Raw genomic sequence first — 18,683 nt, forward strand, 5'->3', positions numbered from 1 at the left:
CTCATCCTCTTCTGCCATATAATCCTCATCCTCAGATTTTGAGGTTCTCTTCTTCCTTGTCCTGGTGGCAGCCTTAGGCAAATTGCTTGGAGTGCTTCTGCTGCCATCATATGAAGTGCTAGAGGGACTAGTGCCCTCACTCATGTGATTGTGCTCTTCTGACTTGTTCTGTCTGTCACTTTGGTCTGACATGCTGCAAACACTGACTGCTGACCTTGTGAATAGTTATAGATGAGATAGAATGGATGAGCATCATAAAATGCAGAGATTTTTGCAAAAGAATGATTCAAAAACTTAGTTTTAGTTTTCCACAGAAAGCATTTCGGATCAATCGATTTTCAAACTCGGTGATACCGAAGCAGCTTTGGAACCTAAAGTTGTGAACTCGGTCAGACCGAGTCATAGTTCGGTGGCACCGAGACTGCTAGGGTTTCACAAAGTTCTAAAATCGGTCACACCGATTAGCAATTCTCGGTTAGACTAAGAGTTACTAGTGCAATGGCGTTAGCCGAATCGATGGGACCGAGTTTTTCAACTCGGTGGGTCCGAGATGGTTTCGGCGGAAACCTAACCCTAAATTTTCAAATCGCATCTATTCTAAGGATTGTTTTGACTGGATAGGAGTGTTTCAATCGTGGCAAGAATCATAATGAACACAATGTGTTGAGAATCAGACGAGGATAGCACTGTGATCGAGTTCATACCCTAGTTCAGTGATGAACTCGCTACATCGGCAACGGCGGAGAAGAAATCCGTTGACGGCGGCGGAGACCAGCGACAGGAGGCGGCTGGCGATGAAGTCGACGATCCGGAGACCTAGTAGGCAGAGCGAGCTATGCGCAGGCGAAGAAAGTTTGGAGAAAGTTTTCCAAATTTTGCCCGTGTGTATATATAGCCCGACAATGTCGGTGTGACCGAGTGGAACGACTCGGTGGCACCGAGATACATAACTGTTGACAGTTACAGAAACTCGGTGTGACCGAAAAGTTTAAATCGGTTGCACTGAGATTGAAAACCTAGATCGACTTAGTGATCTCGGTAGGACCGAAATGGAGGAATCGGTCGGACCAAGAATCACAAAGAAGTTTTGGAAGTTTAAGTCTATGATGAATCGGGGACTCCGAGTGCTCCTCACACAGAGTGGTTCGAATCCGACTTGATCAAATTTTGTGATGTAGCATGAATAGAGTTTGAGACGAGAAAAGCATAGATAGCTAGAGAAGGTTCTTAGGCATTCTTGTCCATCCACTTGGCCAAAGAAAAAGAGACCGATCAATCAAAACAACAAGTGGATGTCCTCGAATGAGTAAAATATGCATCCAACATGCTCACACAATAAAATGGCAAATGAAATATGTGGCAAAGCATGCACAACCAATTCTAGCATCTATCAAACAATTGGCGATGAGTAGGTCATCTATATATGAGTAAATTGACTTAGGAGTCAAATGAGAACATTTGATCATAGGTCATACTCATCGTTTAAGCTCAAGTGGGGTTACCACTTTTACATAATGCATTGATGTGTTCACATCATTAGAGTTGCTTTGACTCAATTCTTGGAGTTAAGCTCCCCCTAGATGTGAGATCCCCCCTAGAGGGATGAACTAACCTTGGGTTTTGTCGATGATGACTTCATGTAGGTGTTGAAGATGTGGATGCTCAATGTTGATGTAGATCATTTGGAGCAATCCTTTGGTGTGAGTTGCACTTTCAATACCTACATGGGTTAGTCCCACAAGGAACAAACAAGAATATCCATAGACATAGAGTGAAGCACACACAAGATGATTTCCATGAAATCATTAGGTTACCTTGTCCCTTGCCTTACCAACATGAGGGTTTGTGACTCCTTAAACTAGTGCAAGATATAGAATTTTATTGCACTTGTCCTTGCCATAATGATATGAGTGAAGAATGTTGGCGGAGTCACCCTCAAGAACTCTCTAGTTCTTCTTCTTCGGGATCCACATCATCTTGATGGCAATCCTTGGAGTTGTAGTTGTACTTGATGAAGTAGAAATTGACGTAGTCTTGGGAACCCATTTGACCAAGGCCTTAGGTGCTTCTTCAAATGCATCAATCTCCTCTTGAAGCTTGTCCTTGCCTTTGTTCTTGTGGTCTTGTGGTGGAAGATCATCTTGTGCTTGTGTTCCCTTGAAGGAAGTAGGATCATACTTCTCTTGTTGAGGAACAAACTTTGTCTTGGGGTATTGATCTTCTTCCCACTCAACTCCATTGGCATTGAACTTTCGTCCAAAACCAACACCTTGATTCTTCCAGTGCCTTCCTTGCTTGCGTACAATTTCCTCGAATTGCTTACTCCCGGCAAGGCTCTTGTATACACCTTTCTCTATAATTCCCTTCAATAAGCTATTTTCTCGCTCAAGTGTAACTTGGCTAAGAGAATCATTAGTGGAATCAAGAGAACTACTAGAAGCAACAATATTGGATTTAGCATTATTATTGTTACTACTAGAGGAAGAATCTTTCTTGTTCTTGTTACTAGACTTGACTTGAGGCATGTAAGTAGATAAGAGTAAATGCTTGGCAATGTAAGAAGAACTTTTCTTACGGAGATCATCATTGATTGCCTTTAAGAACTCATGCTCTTGCTCAAGATTGAGCTTTTCAAAGCATAACTTCTCATGAGCTCTTAAAAGTTCTCGATGATCTTCAAAGATAGTTTCATGAGCTAATTTAAGAGTGTTTAGTTCTTTAGTTAGAAACTCAATCTTCTCCTTATCATTGTCATTTGTTTTATCTTGATTAGCATGATTAATTGACGTTTCATCATAGTATTCATTACTAGAGTTATCAATAAGTAAATCATCATCACCTAACAAGTCATCTTCATCACTATTAAAATCAACATATTTGGGGTGTGTTACCTTAGGACCTTTGGCCATGAAGCATCTTCCAATTCCTTCATTTGGTGAATCAAATATGTCGTAGGAGTTGGTTGACACAAGTGCTAGACCGGCAATACCTTCATCTTGAGTATATTCGGAGTCGGAGTGATAGCTTCTCTCGGAGTGATTATCGGAGTCGGAGCCGGATACCCATTCACCAACATGAGCTTGATGTCTTCGTTTTGTGTAGCTCCTTGATGACTTGTCCTTCCTTTCCGAATCCTTGCTTCTCCGTGAGGGTCTTCGTTCATAACAATCATCTCTACTCCTCCTCTCTCTTGGTGGTGATTCTTCTCTTTTACTTCTTCTTTTTGGAGAATCTTCTCTTCTTTTGTAGGGTGCCGTACACTCATTGGAATAGTGTCCGGATCTCCCACAATTCTAGCAATTGCGCTCTCGACTAGAAGATCTTTTGTCATTGTAGGACCTTGACTTAGAGCTTCTTTCTTTGCTTCTACTCTTGTAGAATTTGTTGAAGTTCTTCACCATTAAGCTCAATTCTTCATTGAAGGTTTGTTTCTCACTTGATGATGTGGGGGCTTCACATGACGCTTTGTAAGCACCACTTGACTTGCTGTGAAATTCCTCCTTATCCTTGAGTGACATCTCATGAGCAACAATTCTTCCAATGACTTCCGTTGGCTTGAGATCTTTGTAATTTGGCATCATTTGGATCAATGTGCACATGGTATCATATTTTCCATCCAATGCTCTTAGGATCTTCTTGATGATGAATCTGTCGGTCATCTCTTCACTCCCTAAGCCGGCAATCTCATTTTTTATAAGAGCAAGCCTAGAGTACATTTCAGCGACACCTTCACCATCCTTCATTTTGAACTTGTCAAGCTGACTTTGGAGCACATTCAACTTGGATTCCTTGACGGAGTCGGTAACTTCATGCATATCAATCAAAGTATCCCAAATTTCCTTTGCATTCTCAAGACGGCTGATTTTGTTGAATTCCTCGGGGCACAATCCATTGAAGAGGATATCACAAGCTTGAGCGTTGTATTGCAGCATCTTCAACTCTTCCGCGCTAACTTCACGGTTCGGCTCTCTCCCATCAAAGAATTCACCTTGTAAGCAAATACACACAATAGCCCAAACAGCGGGGTTATGTCCGAGAATATGCATTTTCATCTTATGCTTCCAACTAGCAAAATTAGTACCATCAAAGTAAGGACCTCTACGGTGATTATTTCCCTCGCTAGACGCCATACTCTCCTAAGTTGTGAAACCAAGGCTATGACCACCAAAAGCTATGGAAATCAAAGCAAATGGAGACCAAAGATCTGATACCACTTGTAGGACCTTGAAGTATGTCTAGAGGGGGGTGATTAGACTACTTGACCAATTAAAAACTTAACCTTTTCCCAATTTTAGACTTTGGCAGATTTTAGCTATCTTTGGACAAGTCAAGTAATCTTCACACAATTCAAGCAAGCATGCAAAGAGTATATGAGCAGTGGAAATTAAAGCATGCAACTTGCAAGAATGTAAAGGGAAGGGTTTGGATGATTCAAACGCAATTGGAGACACAGATGTTTTTGTCGTGGTTCCGATAGGTGGTGCTATCGTACACCCACGTTGATGGAGACTTCAACCCACGAAGGGTAACAGTTGCGCGAGTCCACGGAGGGCTCCACGCATGAAGGGTCCACAAAGAAGCAACCTTGTCTATCCCACCATGGTCGTCGCCCATGAAGGACTTGCCTCACTAGCGGTAGATCTTCACGAAGTAGGCGATCTCCCTGCCCTTACAAACTCCTTGGTTCAACTCCACAATCTTGTCGGAGGCTCCCAAGTGACACCTAGCCAATCTAGGAGACACCACTCTCCAAGAAGTAACAAATGGTGCGTTGATGATGAACTGCTTGCTCTTGTGCTTCAAATGATAGTCTCCCCAACACTCAACTCTCTCTCATGGGATTTGGATCTGGTGGAAAGAAGATTTGAGTGGAAAGCAACTTGGGGAAGGCTAGAGATCAAAATTCATATGGTAGGAATGGAATATCTTGGCCTCAACACATGAGTAGGTGGTTCTCTCTCAGAAATGGTAAGTTGGAAGCGTAGGTTTGTTCTGATGGCTCTCTCCACGAATGAAGAGGAGGTGGAGGGGTATATATAGCCTCCACACAAAATCTAACCGTTATACACAACTTGCCAAACTCGGTGGACCGAATTGGTAAACTCGGTCAGACCGATTCAGCAAATCTAGTGACCGTTAGGATTTTTGGTGGGACCGACATGCAACTCGGTAGGACCTATATGGTTAGGGTTAGGGCATAACGTAATCTCGGTGAGACCAATTACACAAACTCGGTGAGACCAATTTTGGTAATAAGCTAACCAGAGAGTTGGTTAGGTAAACTCGGTGGGACTGATTCGCTCACTTCGGTTAGACCGAAACGTTACGAAGGGGAAACAAGGAGTTTACATTGCACTCTCGGTGGGACCGATCGCTCACTTCGGTAAGACCGAAACATTACGAAGGGAAACAAAGAGATTGCAATCCCATCTCGGTCAGACTGAGATCCCTATTGGTGAGACCGATTTGCCTAGGGTTTGTGGCAGTGGCTATGACATTTGAACTCGGTGGCGCCGGATAGAAAGAATCGGTATGGCCGAGTTTGACTTTGGGTTTAGGTCATATGTGGATGTGAGAAAGTAGTTGAGGGTTTTTGGAGCATATCACTAAGCACTTGAAGCAAGAGGTTCATTAAGCAACACCTCATCCCTCCTTGATAGTATTGGCTTTTCCTATAGACTCAATGTGATCTTGGATCACTAAAATGTAAAATGAAGAGTCTTGAGCTTTTAAGCTTGAGCCAATCCTTTGTCCTTAGTATTTTGAGGGATCCACTTTCATCATCCATGACATGCCATTCATTGAGCTTTCCTGAAATAATAGTCTTGGAATAGCATTAGCTCAATGAGATATATGTTGTTATGAATTACCAAAACCACCTAGGGATAGTTGCACTTTCACGGTGGAAAGGTGTTTGACATTCATTCCCATTTCTTGCATGGGACCTAAGCATGCAACCAAGGGCATTGATTCACTTATATCTTTTTGAGCACGGTGTGCTTTGTTATTTTTGAAGAAATGCTCTCATGCTTCACTTAGATTTATTTGGGAGTTAGTAATTTTTTTAGAAATTCTCTCTTGCTTCACTTAGATTATTTTGAGAGAAAGAAAAATTATGCTCATGTTCTTCCCTTATATTTGTTTGAGCTTATCAAAAGCAACATATGAAAATAGTCCCAAAGTGATAGATATCCAAGGAGGATATAATAAAAACTTTCATGAAGATCATTGGACAAAATAAACTTGATTCTTAGTAATGTTTTGAGATATGACGATATGATATGTGAGTCATGTTGAGGAGTAATTGTGCTTTGGTAAGAATATTGATGTTAAGGTTTGTGATTCCCAATGCAAGCACGAAAGTCAATAGTTATGCAATGAAATTTATATCCTACTTATGGTGCATTATTCAGTGTTACTTATGCTTAATGCTTGGGTGCAAGATTTTTCGCTTTTTTGGTTGGTCGCTTCTCAATCTTTTTGCTAGCCTTCATTTTGCACTAAGTATGATCACTACTTGTGCATCAAAAACCCTTTAAACTAGTCTTGCCTAATTACTACACTATACCTACCTATAGGCGGAATTTCCATGCCGTTCTAAGCAAATTTTCATGTGCCATCTATAATTTTCAAAATAAATTTATCTTTTGTGTGCTCTACCGCTCGCGAGGCGGTGAAGGGTGGTCAATATTTTCCATGCTAGATGTGTTATTCTCACGATGAGTGTTTATTCACTTGTCATTGCACGAGAGTACGGCAAAGGTATTAGGGATGCCCAGTCCCGAAATGAAAAATGAATTTACTTTATGTTGTCAAATAATAAATTCCTTGGAAAGTGTTGGTATGGAGGGCAACCGTGGATTCGGCTAGCCATGGAAAGTGAAAGTAATGGTGGAAAAAGGAATGAAGTTTATTTTCTATTTGGGAACCGCCTATGATGTATCTAGCATGGAAAGTGTTGGGATCTCTAAGTCATTTTCGTTGGTGGGAAAAGTATGCCTCTCAAAAATGTTTTTATCTCTCAATTTAAGCTTTGAGCTCTGGCACCTCTACGAATCCCTACTTCCCTCCGCGAAGGGCCTTTCTTTTATTTATGCAATTTTATATTTGAATTTGAGTCTCCATCTTCTCTTATAAAGCACCAACTAAGGGGCACCATGATCGTATTTGAGCATTGGGTGTAGCTAATATTCGAGTGTGTTCCATGAATGGATCAATGATTGAGCATAATGGGCTAGGGATAGCTTGCTTTAGTGTTGATATTTTGAAAGACATGGTTGCTTGTTGGTATGCTTGAGTATTAAAGTCTTCATGTCAAAACTAGACTATTGCTTTGAATCATACAAAAGTCCAAATGTCCGTGCTAATGTGATGAACATGTTAGGCAGCATTCCACATCAAAAGTTTTATTTTTATCATTTACCTACTCGAGGACGAGCAGGAATTAAGCTTGGGGATGCTGATACGTTTCCAACGTATCTATAATTTTTTATTGTTCCATGCTGTTATATTATCATTCTTGGATGTTTTACAATCATTTTATAGTCATTTTATATCTTTTTTGTACTAACCTATTGACATAGTGCCCAGTGCCAGTTGCTGTTTGCTGCATGTTTTTTACATCGTAGGAAATCAATACTAAACGGAGTCCAAACGCAGCAAAACTTTTTGAGGATTATTTTGGGCCAGAAGACATCCAGTGGGCCAGGAAAGCACCTGGGGGGGTCCTCCGAGGGGAGCACAACCCACCAGGGCGTGCCTGGGCGCCCAGGTGCACCCCGTTGGTTGTGCCCACCTCGGGGGCCCCCTAAACCGCCTCTTTGCTCTATAAATACCCCAATATTCTAGAAACCCTAGGTGAGTCGACAAAAATCAATTCTAGCCGCCGCAGAGTCCAGAAACACAAGATCCAATCTAGGCACCATCTCGGAGGGGTGCATCATGTCCATTGGTGCCTCTCCGATGATGTGTGAGTAGTTCTTTGTAGACCTACGGGTCCATAGTTAGTAGCTAGATGGCTTCCTCTCTCTCTCTCTCTTGATTATCAATACAATGGTCTCTTGGAGATTCATATGATGTAAGTCTTTTGCGGTGTGTATGTTGGGATCCGATGAACTTTGAGTTTATGATCAGATCTATGTTTTTATCCTTGAAAGTTATTTGAGTCTTCTTTGATCTCTTATATGCGTGATTGTTTATAGCCTCGTATGTCTTCTCCGATATTTGGGTTTTGTTTGGACAACTTGATCTATTTATCTTACAATGGGAAGAGGTGCTTGTGATGGGTTTGATCTTACGGTGCTTGATCCCAGTGACAGAAAGGGAAACGACATGTATGTATCGATGCTATTAAGGATAACAAGATGGGGTCTATTTCTACATAAATAGATTTTGTCTACATCATGTCATCGTTTTTATTGCACTACTCCATTTCTTCATGAACTTAATGCGCTAGATGCATGCTGGATAATGGTCGATGTGTGGAGCAATAGTAGTAGATGCAGGCAGGAGTCGTTCTACTAATCCTGGACGTGATGCATATATAATGATCATTGCCTGGATATCGTCATGATTATTTGAAGTTCTATCAATTGTCCAACAGTAATTGTTTTCCCACCGTTTGCTATTTTTCTCGAGAGAAGCCACTAGTGAAACCTACGGCCCCGGGTCTCTTTTCATCATATTTGCCTTTGCAATCTATTTTCTTTTGCATTTATTTTCAGATCTATTAAACCAAAAATACAAAAATACCTTGCTGCAATTTATTTGTTCCGTGATCTATTTGTCCTATCTACCACTTTTACCTCACGTTATTTGCCTATCTTGAGGCGCCGTACCCGAAAGGGATTGACAACCCCTTTTACACGTTGGGTTGCGAGTATTTGTTATTTGTGTGCAGGTGATGTTTACATGGTGTGAGGAGGTTCTCCTACTTGTTCGATAACCTTGGTCTCATCATTGAGGGAAATACCTACCGTCGCTATATTGCATCATCCCTTCCTCTTTGGGGAAATACCAACGTAGTTCTAGCAGACATCAGGAACCTACATGAAAGGTGGAACTATAACCAGAAGATGTGCAGAAGGATTCTTTAGGTTGATCTAGAAGTACTATTCCAATCCATCATAGAGTATTTGGAAACTCTTATATCAAAATCTATTCTTCTTAAACCATCTAGAAATAGTGTGATATCCCAATGTTAGTGCTATATAGAAGTAGTTTGGTAACAAGTCTTGCAACCTTGTTAACAAATCACCTTTGTATGCTCTAACAACTAAATGTCATACACAAATAAACATAAGTTAGATAACCTAGTACATCTCAGCCATTTGTATATGAAAAGCAATTTGGAGACAAGTCTTGCAAACTTGTTAACAAATTCTTCTTATATGCATAGGGCAAATTGATGTCATAAAATACTCCCACATTCTTTTATAATCATCTAGGAGAAATCTTTGTTTGAGTAATGGGTTGCCTTGACCACAAGGGTGATGAAATTGAGGTTGGAATCAAAGAAAGGACATCAAAAAGTTATCTCAGGCCAGGGATTTACTAGAGAAATCAATACCAAAGTAAAGGCCACAATGGACTATGGATCATTTGGATTATTTTGATTCAAACAGGAAACTATGATAAGATACAACCATGATCCATATAAAGGAAAGAATAACAATGAGGACATAACAAACCACAATATAACTTAGGAAACATATTCAAGTTTCTAAATAAGAAAGTTATATGGAGAATTATGGTATTACTCCAAGGATATGGATTCCAATGAGTAAGTAAAGCCAAATCATAAAGCCACATAATTACCAACCATAACTTGAATTACATAATATAACCCTCACATTTTGTGAGTGGTCAAGTCTCATAAGAGAGCACTTCACAAGTTCATCTTGTGATAAAGGTCATTTGGCTTGCTCCTGAGTTCTTTCTCAAGAAAATAAAACTTTGGACATGTGGATAATAGAATCACATGGGCTACTTAGTCACCAGTTGTTCTAAAAATTTGCTTCCACACACTCAAGTAACGAGTTCTTATCAAAGAGGAGTGCATCAACTTGTTCAACATTAGGATGAGTTATGGAATCAAGAGATATTCTATTCTCATCATTTTACTCATCCATTTTGCCATAACACCTGATCACATGCAGGACAATTGTAAATTATGCATCCACTGACATCTGATCATGTTTTCACATGATTTACTTGTCAAGTACCACAAACGAAAGCCACTGTGATAATATATCATGTTGGCAAGTAATTGAATGAAAACAATGGGAATACTTTTGTAGTCATCATAGGGAGCAAATTAAGTAAATATTGTTGGACAACAATTTAGTGTTGCCCAAGAGTTAATAAAGCACTCAATCTGTAGCATTCCAAAAACTACAAGTAGTCACAAATAAATAATTATAGCAATATGTTTTCATTGCTAATCATGTATAACAAAAATAGTGATGAAGGTTACACCTTTCAAGATGAGAGACAAATCCATAACACTAGTTGAAACCTTTATATAAATTGCTGTCCACCAGTAGGGACAAATCCATTTATTTCCCAAATTCATTTAGATTCCAAGTATAGAACTCATTAGTAGTTAACCATGATTTCAATGTATAAAACTTTACTAAGAAGTTTTACAAATTATTTCCTAAATCCATTGTAGTTAAAATGTCCAATTAAAAATGTTCAACATACCATTTTGGCAATAACATGTTTGTTGTGTTATGCTAGTATCATAGCATGTAAGAAAGAGTTGTGCAGTTCATTTGAAATCTAAATTTAGAGAAAATAACAATTTGTCACAAATAAATAAAATTGCAATGTAATTTCATGTTTCTAAAATCATTGAGCAACAAAATAGAGGTGTCAAGTCTCACATTTCCAAATGTGAAATAAACCCAATAGGCCAAAATTCAATTTAAATGGTGAAGAAATTTAAATATAGAGAAAATAACAAAAAAATCACTTAATTGAGCATCCTAAGTTCAAAATTCAAAACTTGCTCAAAATTGAAAAATCAAAACATGGTGAGCTTGAAATTTGATATGGAATTCAAATCTTATTTTTAATAATTTTTCTTATTGCAAATAGGCCCTGAAAACATCTATTTTCTATTCTATTTTAATGGCAGAAGGGCTTGTTTGTAATTTTCCGGAAGCTTGAGGGGGTTCTAATTCAAATTTTTCCCGTCGATGGAAGCAGCTGCGTGGCCGCGCCGAAATCGCTGTCGTTCCACGTCCTGCTTGCCGCCCTCGCTGGGAGAAGTGCCCACGACGTCACCACGGCAGAAGATGTGTACAAGTAAGCAGGATGGTGGCATGGGATTTCGAGATCCCAAGGCTTTTAACCAAGCTTTATTGGCTAAGCAAGCATGGAGTATTCTGCAAGTGCCATCCTCCCTTTGTGCTAGAGCCCTTAAAGCTCGGTACTTCAAAGATGACTCAATCTTGTCTGCATCGTGCCCGGCCTCGGGCTCATTCACCTTCCACAGCATTCTGCATGGCCGATACCTCCTCCGCGAGGGTCTCATTTGGAGAGTGGGGACGGGGGCGCATATCAACATCCATCACGACCCGTGGATCCCCCGTAGAGGGTGCACAAAGCCACTGGGCCAAGTGTACATGCAGGGCATCACCAAGCTCGCGGACCTGCTAAACCTCGACGGGATGACATGGAATGAGGAGGTGGTGGATGCGATGTTTTCTACAGATGATGCAACAGATGTGAAGCAAATTGCTATAGGAGGACCGAATATTGATGATTTTCTCGCATGGAATCTTACACGAAATGGCGTGTTCTCGGTCAAGTCAGCGTATCATCTAAGAATGTCTATGAACAGAGCAAGGACCGGACAACCGGAGTCCTCAAGCTCGGTAGCAAAGCATAAGGGGTACTTGGCGCTGTGAGAAACAAGTGCTCCTGGCAAGGTCAAGATCCATATGTGGCGGATAATACGAAATGGTCTTGCTGTAGGTTCAGAGCTTCATTGAAGGCAGATCAAGTCGGGCATTTTTTGTGTTGTGTATGCCCGCGAAGAGACCATGATGCACAGATTTTGGGGTTGCCAACATTCAGTCTTGTCCTGGGAGGAGTTGAGGGCGCAAGTGGGTTTGGCACTCGAGTTGCCACCGAGGCACATCGAAACACAACGAGACCTAGCCTCTTGGTTGCTTGACTGGTTTGCTCGTGCCTCTGACGACGAGAAGGAGATGATGCTCCAAGCAGCTTATAGCCTTTGGCTAGCAAGAAACAAGGCGAGAGACGAGAGGAAGATAGCACAACAACATGAAATAATAGCGACAGTACAAATGCAGATTTCGGACTGGAGAACATCACATGAGACGAGGGCGCCACAACCGGAGCCAAAGACCGTTCAGCGGTGGGAACCTCCTGAAGATGGATGGGTGAAGATCAACTTCGACGACGCGGTCTCCAGGAATGGGGAGAAAGGAGGAGGTGGCTTGGTCCTTCGGGATCACCAGGCGGCGTTCAGAGCCGGGTTATGCCATTTCTTCCCAAATATTGATGATCCTCAGATGGTGGAAGTTCTAGCATGCCGAAGTGTAGTCCACATGGCGATTGATCTGAACGTAAGGCGGGCGCATGTGGAGCCGGACAACCTAGCTCTGGTGTATATGCTAAACAATCCGGAGAAGAACCTCTCTGCTGTTGGGCCATGGGTGCAGGAGATCAAGACTTTGCTCGGTACTATGGACACGAGGCCAAGGTGTCGTGGCTTCGTCGATCTGGGAATGTTGCCGCTCATAAACTTGCGAAAGTAGGTGTAGGTGAGAACCGTTCGGAGATTTGGGTGGGATCGCCACCAGACTTTATTTTATATGTAATTTCAGACGAGATTCCTAGCTTTTGTTAAATAAAGCGGCATGATTTTTCCCCTAAAAAAAGACGTCATTTCTTCTCTCTTTTTCCCTTTCTCTTTATTCTTTTCTCTATTTCTTTCCACTGGGCCGAAACTCATTTCTCTTCCCTCCGGCCCATTTCTTTCTTCCTCTCCTTTTTCTTTCCCCGTCCGGCCCACTTGGCCTTTCTCTCCTGCGCGACCCACCGCACCCTCGCATCCATCCACCGAGTCCGAACCAAACCCGGCCGTGCCCTACGCCGCTGCCCCAACCGAGTCCACCTCGGCGTGAGCGCCCCGGAGACCCTAGGGCTCTGCGCATATAAAAGTCGGGCCCCGTGCTCACGTATCTCCCGAAACCGATTCGTCGCGCCGCATCCGATCCCGCCGCCCCGCGCCGAAACCCTAGCCGCCGCCGCCCTCCATTGACGCGCCAAGTAGAGCTCGAAGCCTCGCCTTCCAGAGCCGCCTTGTCCGTCGCCAAGCATCCCAGAAGCAATCCTGGAGCCGCCGCATCCCGTTTGGGCCGAAACCGACGCGTCCCCGGCTCCGGAACCAACTCCTCGCTCTACTCCGATGACCTCCACCCCTCTCCTCCGACGAACGGCATCTCCCGGACCTCCCCGACGTGTTTACGTCCCAGGGTAATGATCTCCTCGAGCTCCTCTTCGATTTGTTCCAACGCCGGCAAGGATCCGAGCACTGCAGCGTTAGCGCCCCCCTACTCCGGCAACCTTATCCTCGGTATTTCCAATAAGAAAACTAATTCCAGAAAATAAATATAAATCCAGAAATTTGCAGAATAGCCCCTGAGTTTATTTTAAATAATACTTTAGCCCTCTGTTTAACATTTTAGACCTTTAACATAACATTTTAGCACAGGCCGTTACCAATCTTCTGCTCCCGCTCGCTCGCAGCCATGGCGAGCAGCATGGCGCTGCTACTGCTGCTCCTCCTGCCGGCGGTGGCGTCCACGACCGCCGAGCTGGACGAGAGGGAGCTAGCGTCCACCATCGCCGAGCTGCTCAAGGCGGCGCTCATGTCCACCGCCGCCGAGCTCGACGATGTCGAGCCAGGCGACAGCGACGGCTACAGGACGTATATCGTCATGCTCGAGCCACCAGAAGAAGGCCAAGATGCCGATGCTGATGCTGCCAGAGCGTGGCACCGTTCGTTCCTGCCGTCGGCGACGACGGCACAAGGCAAGCCGAGGCTGCTCTACTCCTACCGCACCATCTTTACCGGCTTCGCCGCGCGGCTGACAGAGAAGGAGCTCAAGGAGGTCTCTGCCAAGCCAGGCTTCGTACGCTCCTTCGACAACAACATCTACCGCGCGCAGACGACGCACACGACTGCGTTCCTCGCGTCGCTCGTGGACCTGTCGAACCATATTGGGGGAGTCCCCCGATAACTAGCCTGGTGTCGGCGGATACTTGCCTCTGGACATGGACAACGGGCACGTCTAATACAATCGATGATAAATGAATACTACGAATTTGCTATTTCACATGTAGATGTGAAATAACTATCTCACATCTAAGTCCCTCGTCGTTAGATTTGTTTTGTCTTTACAATTCGTGCACTGATGATCTCTTCGCCTTTGATTGTACTATCTGGCGATTTGTAGCGTGCGCTCGCTCAGCCCGCACGGGACGTGCATGCAGCGTGCCAGCGTGGGCTGGCCCATGTGTGCTAGCGTGGGCTGCATTTCCATTCTTTTATTTTTCTTTTGTTTGTCTATTGTTGTATTGTCTGGACTGCAGCTGTTGCAGTTTGTGAGGTATTTTTTTGTCTTTTTTTCATTTCTTTTTTCTCCCCCTTGCGATACTATGATATGTGTATATATCAGATGACATGTACAGGCATCTCCTTTGTGCGTGTATATACAGTATGATTGTTCATGCATTTTTTTCGTTGTTTTGAATTGTATTCATCCGTGCAACGTGTCCACGGAATAGTAAATCATGTATCGAAATTGTTAAAACTCATATAGATGAGTGTGATGTCTTATTTAAGTTTCAGTCCATTTGATTTGTTTCTATAAATTTTGTGCAATTCTTTGATCGGGGTTGTTTTGTCCCGCGCGTCTGGTGTCACTCGTCTATTGTTTATTTTATAGCCCATCACACTGTGCGTCTTTCTTTTTTGAGCCTTTTGCATGGTCTTTTTTCTGTGTTGTAGTTGAAGATAAGTGTTGTCTGTATAAGATGAAGAGAAGAGCTGGCTGCTGGCTCATCGGCTCTATTTCTTTGCTCTTTTTATCCCATTGCTCTTTGTCTAAGGAGTAGAGGCGACCCGGTCAAGTTTCTAAGCAGTACAATGACGGGCAACAGCCAATTTCTTATTTTTATTTTTGTTTCCAGTTGCAAGTCGACCACCGACATGCATGTGGGTCCAAACCGTTTTGATCTTTCCTGCAAGTGTACTCCTAACTGGATTCGCCTTTTTATTTTTTATTCTAGTAGACATGTACGTGCAACGCATGTTTCAACCAATGCACATGAAATTGAAGTGATGATTCAAATATATCACATACATCATGTTTCTATGAAATGCTAATAAATTCATACTAAAAGAATAAAGTAGGCACTACTCACCTCGATGTCAGTTTCATCCGGAGGTAGTTAAGCATGAGCCTCCCAGCACCTCCCAGTTTAGTATTGGGCACGTCAAGAAAGTTGCAGTTTGCTTCCAAAGTAATCTCATGCACTCAACTGAAAGGAAGATTCTGATCGTTCAAATATTGAGATTTCAAGGCCTGAATTGAAGATAACTGGCAACTACACCAGACCTGGCCGCTGCCGCTACGTCCCCGATCCACCCCCCACCATCCAGGTTGATCCATGCACAGGAGACAACACCTCTTAACAATACAGTTTTCTGTGTGTTTTCACTTCGAACTGAATGACTGACAGTCAAAGTTTCAATAGAGGTACATTTTCAATATGAAAAGACGTGTGCTTTTTGAAGATTTGAGTCTTGCAAACCGCAGAAAAATCATGGAAAATTATATTGTTTGGTAGGATACAACAACCATACATATTTTAAGGAAGTTCACAATCATACTGTGAACATGCTACCTTGCTAGTTGCAATACCCTCTTCCTTATCTTATTTATACTATTATGTAGCAAAACTATGTATTCCTCCTTTCCAGCACAAATTAAATAAAAAAAAGAGAAAGCTTCACTTAATATATTGAAAATGAAAATGATGGAAAGGTGCCATGTAGCGAAGGAGGCGAACATACCAAAACAAACGTACCCTTTAATAGTAAAGATTTGAAGTACATTCATCAAGGTACTGCCCAAAGTTCGTCAATGAGAATTATAGAGTGAATCATTGAGACACAAGAATTAATCGATATGAAATTATGACACAAAGTATGGGATCAAACTGGAGCTCCTCTTTCCTTCCTCTAGTGCATCTACCCCCTAATTGTTTTTCATTTCTGGTAGCATTTCCAAATGGTTTGGCAGTGCTGAATTTTTCATTGAAGTTTTCATACTGTTTCTCATCCAAGACATGATGGGCATATGAATTTCTCATCTGTGTTACTCATCTATGTGTCTTTTAGTATCTTCCTCATTTTTGTATCTTCTACCTGTGTGCAAATTAACAAGAAAAATTAGAAGGCATGACAGTACACAAGTTTGATAGTTTTTTGTGAAAAGATACAAAAATGTAGAATAGATGGAGTACTTACGTATCAACACCATTGCTGATACAGTAGTATCATTCCCTCTGGTTCCTTCGCTATCACATCCGTCCATTTTCATGACCTGCTGAATTCCAATACATTTAGGAGCAGTGGCGGAGGACGGAGGAAAATCAAGGTGGGGCTGACTCTAAACTCCAGAGCAGAAAAGAAATGGTTTGATGCAAAGAAAAAACAAAGTATTTGACACCTTGACCAGTACTATCAATAGACCACTACTATGCACGATCTTCAGTTGATAGAAATTCAGAAACTTATATTGCATTGCTATAAATTCAGAAAAAACGAATTAACAACTATGGTGACCCCTGCCCCTTTGCGTTTGCTGACCCCTGCCTCTCCCCTTCATGTCCAACTTCTGGCTAGCAGCTAGGCTAATGCCAAACTTAGCCACCGCCCGGACTTCAGTGACGCTGTGAAGCTGTTGTTGTCTTGCTCTGCCAGAGGCTGTTGTCCTTCCTCCAGAAGACGGGAGTACAGGCTCCAGCATTTAGGCTGGAGCAGAGACGTCTTCTTGCGCAGTCTGATGCCGGCCGTCACACTAATTGTTGCGGTACTTGCCTGCCGGAGTACCGGTTGGCGCTAGCGATCGCTTCCTTAGCCAAACGCATGATGATTAAGCTAGCGAATGACCGACCAAGCCACACCGACAACGTGCCCTAGTGCCTGGACCCACACTAAAACGGGCATGTTTCACTCGAGCACGCCAGCCAAGCCCATGATTGCTCCTTGTCCCCCCTTTTCTTCTTCCTCTCAGCGATGAATAACACAGCCACGGCCACCACGCTTTTTCGCCATCAAATTGTATAGAAACAATGATTAAGAAATGAAGATGCAGATGCACCTTAAGACAGATTGCAACAGAACAGAATCAATGAGGCATAAAGTGCAAGAATGTAGTTACACTGAAATGCTTGAGACATCACTGAATATTTTTCATCCTCTGTCGTTTATCAATAACTGAAGTTTCTCAGGCAAAGTATTTGAAGCTCAGATTCACATGCTCAAAACCAATCTCTCAAACATGAACAATAATATGGCGCATGAAACCAAGAATGCATATACTTCTGCGTTCTGAGGATTTTATCAGGATAGTATACACACTTCAAACAGAAATATTTATGTTATTCTGTGGCATTATCTTCCAGATCCTCAATTTCGAAGGAGAAAAATAACCCACTGTCACATAGGATATGTAATTTTGTTAGCAGACATGAAGTAATTTGATCCACATATACTCTATGTTGTAGAAGAACGCGAGTCAGGAAGCACATGTGAGGGATGCGATACTTACATCACATGTGAGGCAGGGAGCATGTGTGAGGGAGGAAATACTCCCACTTCTTGACACAGAGTGCTGGTCGTTTGCGGCAGATTTAGATGAAGTACTCAGCGATCTTTCCCGTAGAATGGCCAGCAGAGAGGAGACCAGTGCGGATCTCAAATCGGTAAGGAGCAGACCGCCGCGCCGCGGGCTCTTTCGTCGGCGGCCGCCCTGCATGCACCCACTTCGTGCTTAGGGAGCAGACCGGTGCGATCGGAGAGGTGAGGGATGCATGCGCCATAGCGCCACCGGATCGCTCGCCGGCGGCCGCCATGCATGCACCCACTTCGTGCTTAGGCAGCAGACCGGTGTGATCGGAGAGGCAAGGGATGCAGGCGCTGGATCGCTCTCGGCCTCATTTGCCGGCGGATGCCCTGCGTGCGCCTGTTTCGCGCTGAGGGAAGAGACCGGTGCGGCCCGAGAGGCGAGGGGGAGTGGGCGCCGCCGAGCTATGGGAGACTTGTGCGGCTCGAGAGGTTAGTGCTAATTTCGAGGTTAGATTAGATGGAGGCTAGCGCTAATTTTGGTGACGCGGGTGAGGTGGACCTTTCGTTCGCTTCTGGCAGAGTTTTCGTCCGCGCTAGTTTTCTCGTTTAATAGTAAGTAAAGAAAGATAAAGATAGTAGAAGGAAAAGACCGCGCGTTGCCGCGTCCGGTCTAAATACAATCGATGATAAATAAATACTACTCCACGAATTTGCTATTTCACGTGTAGACGTGAAATAACTATCTCACATCTAAGTCCCTCGTCGTTAGATTTGTTTTGTCTTTATA

At 42.9% G+C, this 18,683-nt stretch overlaps 2 protein-coding genes across 2 annotated transcripts; one reads left to right on the top strand and one right to left on the bottom strand.

The window, feature by feature from the left end:
• Nucleotides 1-13,138: 13,138 nt before the first annotated feature.
• On the top strand, nt 13,139-14,401 carry LOC123093660 (subtilisin-like protease). The gene is made up of 2 exons (XM_044515668.1): nt 13,139-13,512; nt 13,751-14,401. The coding sequence occupies exons 1-2, from the start codon at nt 13,445-13,447 to the stop codon at nt 14,277-14,279; spliced, it is 597 nt and encodes a 198-aa protein (XP_044371603.1). The 5' UTR covers nt 13,139-13,444; the 3' UTR covers nt 14,280-14,401.
• Nucleotides 14,402-16,178: 1,777 nt separating this feature from the next.
• Nucleotides 16,179-18,366, bottom strand: LOC123093665 (uncharacterized). Its single transcript, XM_044515676.1, has 3 exons — nt 17,880-18,366; nt 16,574-16,649; nt 16,179-16,471 (listed from the first exon to the last, which is right to left on the bottom strand). The coding sequence occupies exons 1-3, from the start codon at nt 18,084-18,086 to the stop codon at nt 16,422-16,424; spliced, it is 333 nt and encodes a 110-aa protein (XP_044371611.1). The 5' UTR covers nt 18,087-18,366; the 3' UTR covers nt 16,179-16,421.
• Nucleotides 18,367-18,683: the final 317 nt, after the last annotated feature.

Source organism: Triticum aestivum, chromosome 1B (genome assembly GCF_018294505.1).
Source record: "Triticum aestivum cultivar Chinese Spring chromosome 1B, IWGSC CS RefSeq v2.1, whole genome shotgun sequence".
NCBI classification, from domain to species: Eukaryota; Viridiplantae; Streptophyta; class Magnoliopsida; order Poales; family Poaceae; genus Triticum; species Triticum aestivum.

Coding starts and splice junctions, on each gene's coding strand:
- LOC123093665 (XM_044515676.1), bottom strand. CDS start 18,086: ATGCAGGGCGGCCGCCGACGAAAGAGCCCGCGGCGCGGCGGTCTGCTC. Junction 16,650..17,879: donor CTCCCTGCCTCACATGTGAT/GTAAGTATCGCA, acceptor GGAATTCAGCAG/GTCATGAAAATGGACGGATG. Junction 16,472..16,573: donor ATCAGCAATGGTGTTGATAC/GTAAGTACTCCA, acceptor ATTTGCACACAG/GTAGAAGATACAAAAATGAG.
- LOC123093660 (XM_044515668.1), top strand. CDS start 13,445: ATGACCTCCACCCCTCTCCTCCGACGAACGGCATCTCCCGGACCTCCC. Junction 13,513..13,750: donor CGACGTGTTTACGTCCCAGG/GTAATGATCTCC, acceptor ATTTTAGCACAG/GCCGTTACCAATCTTCTGCT.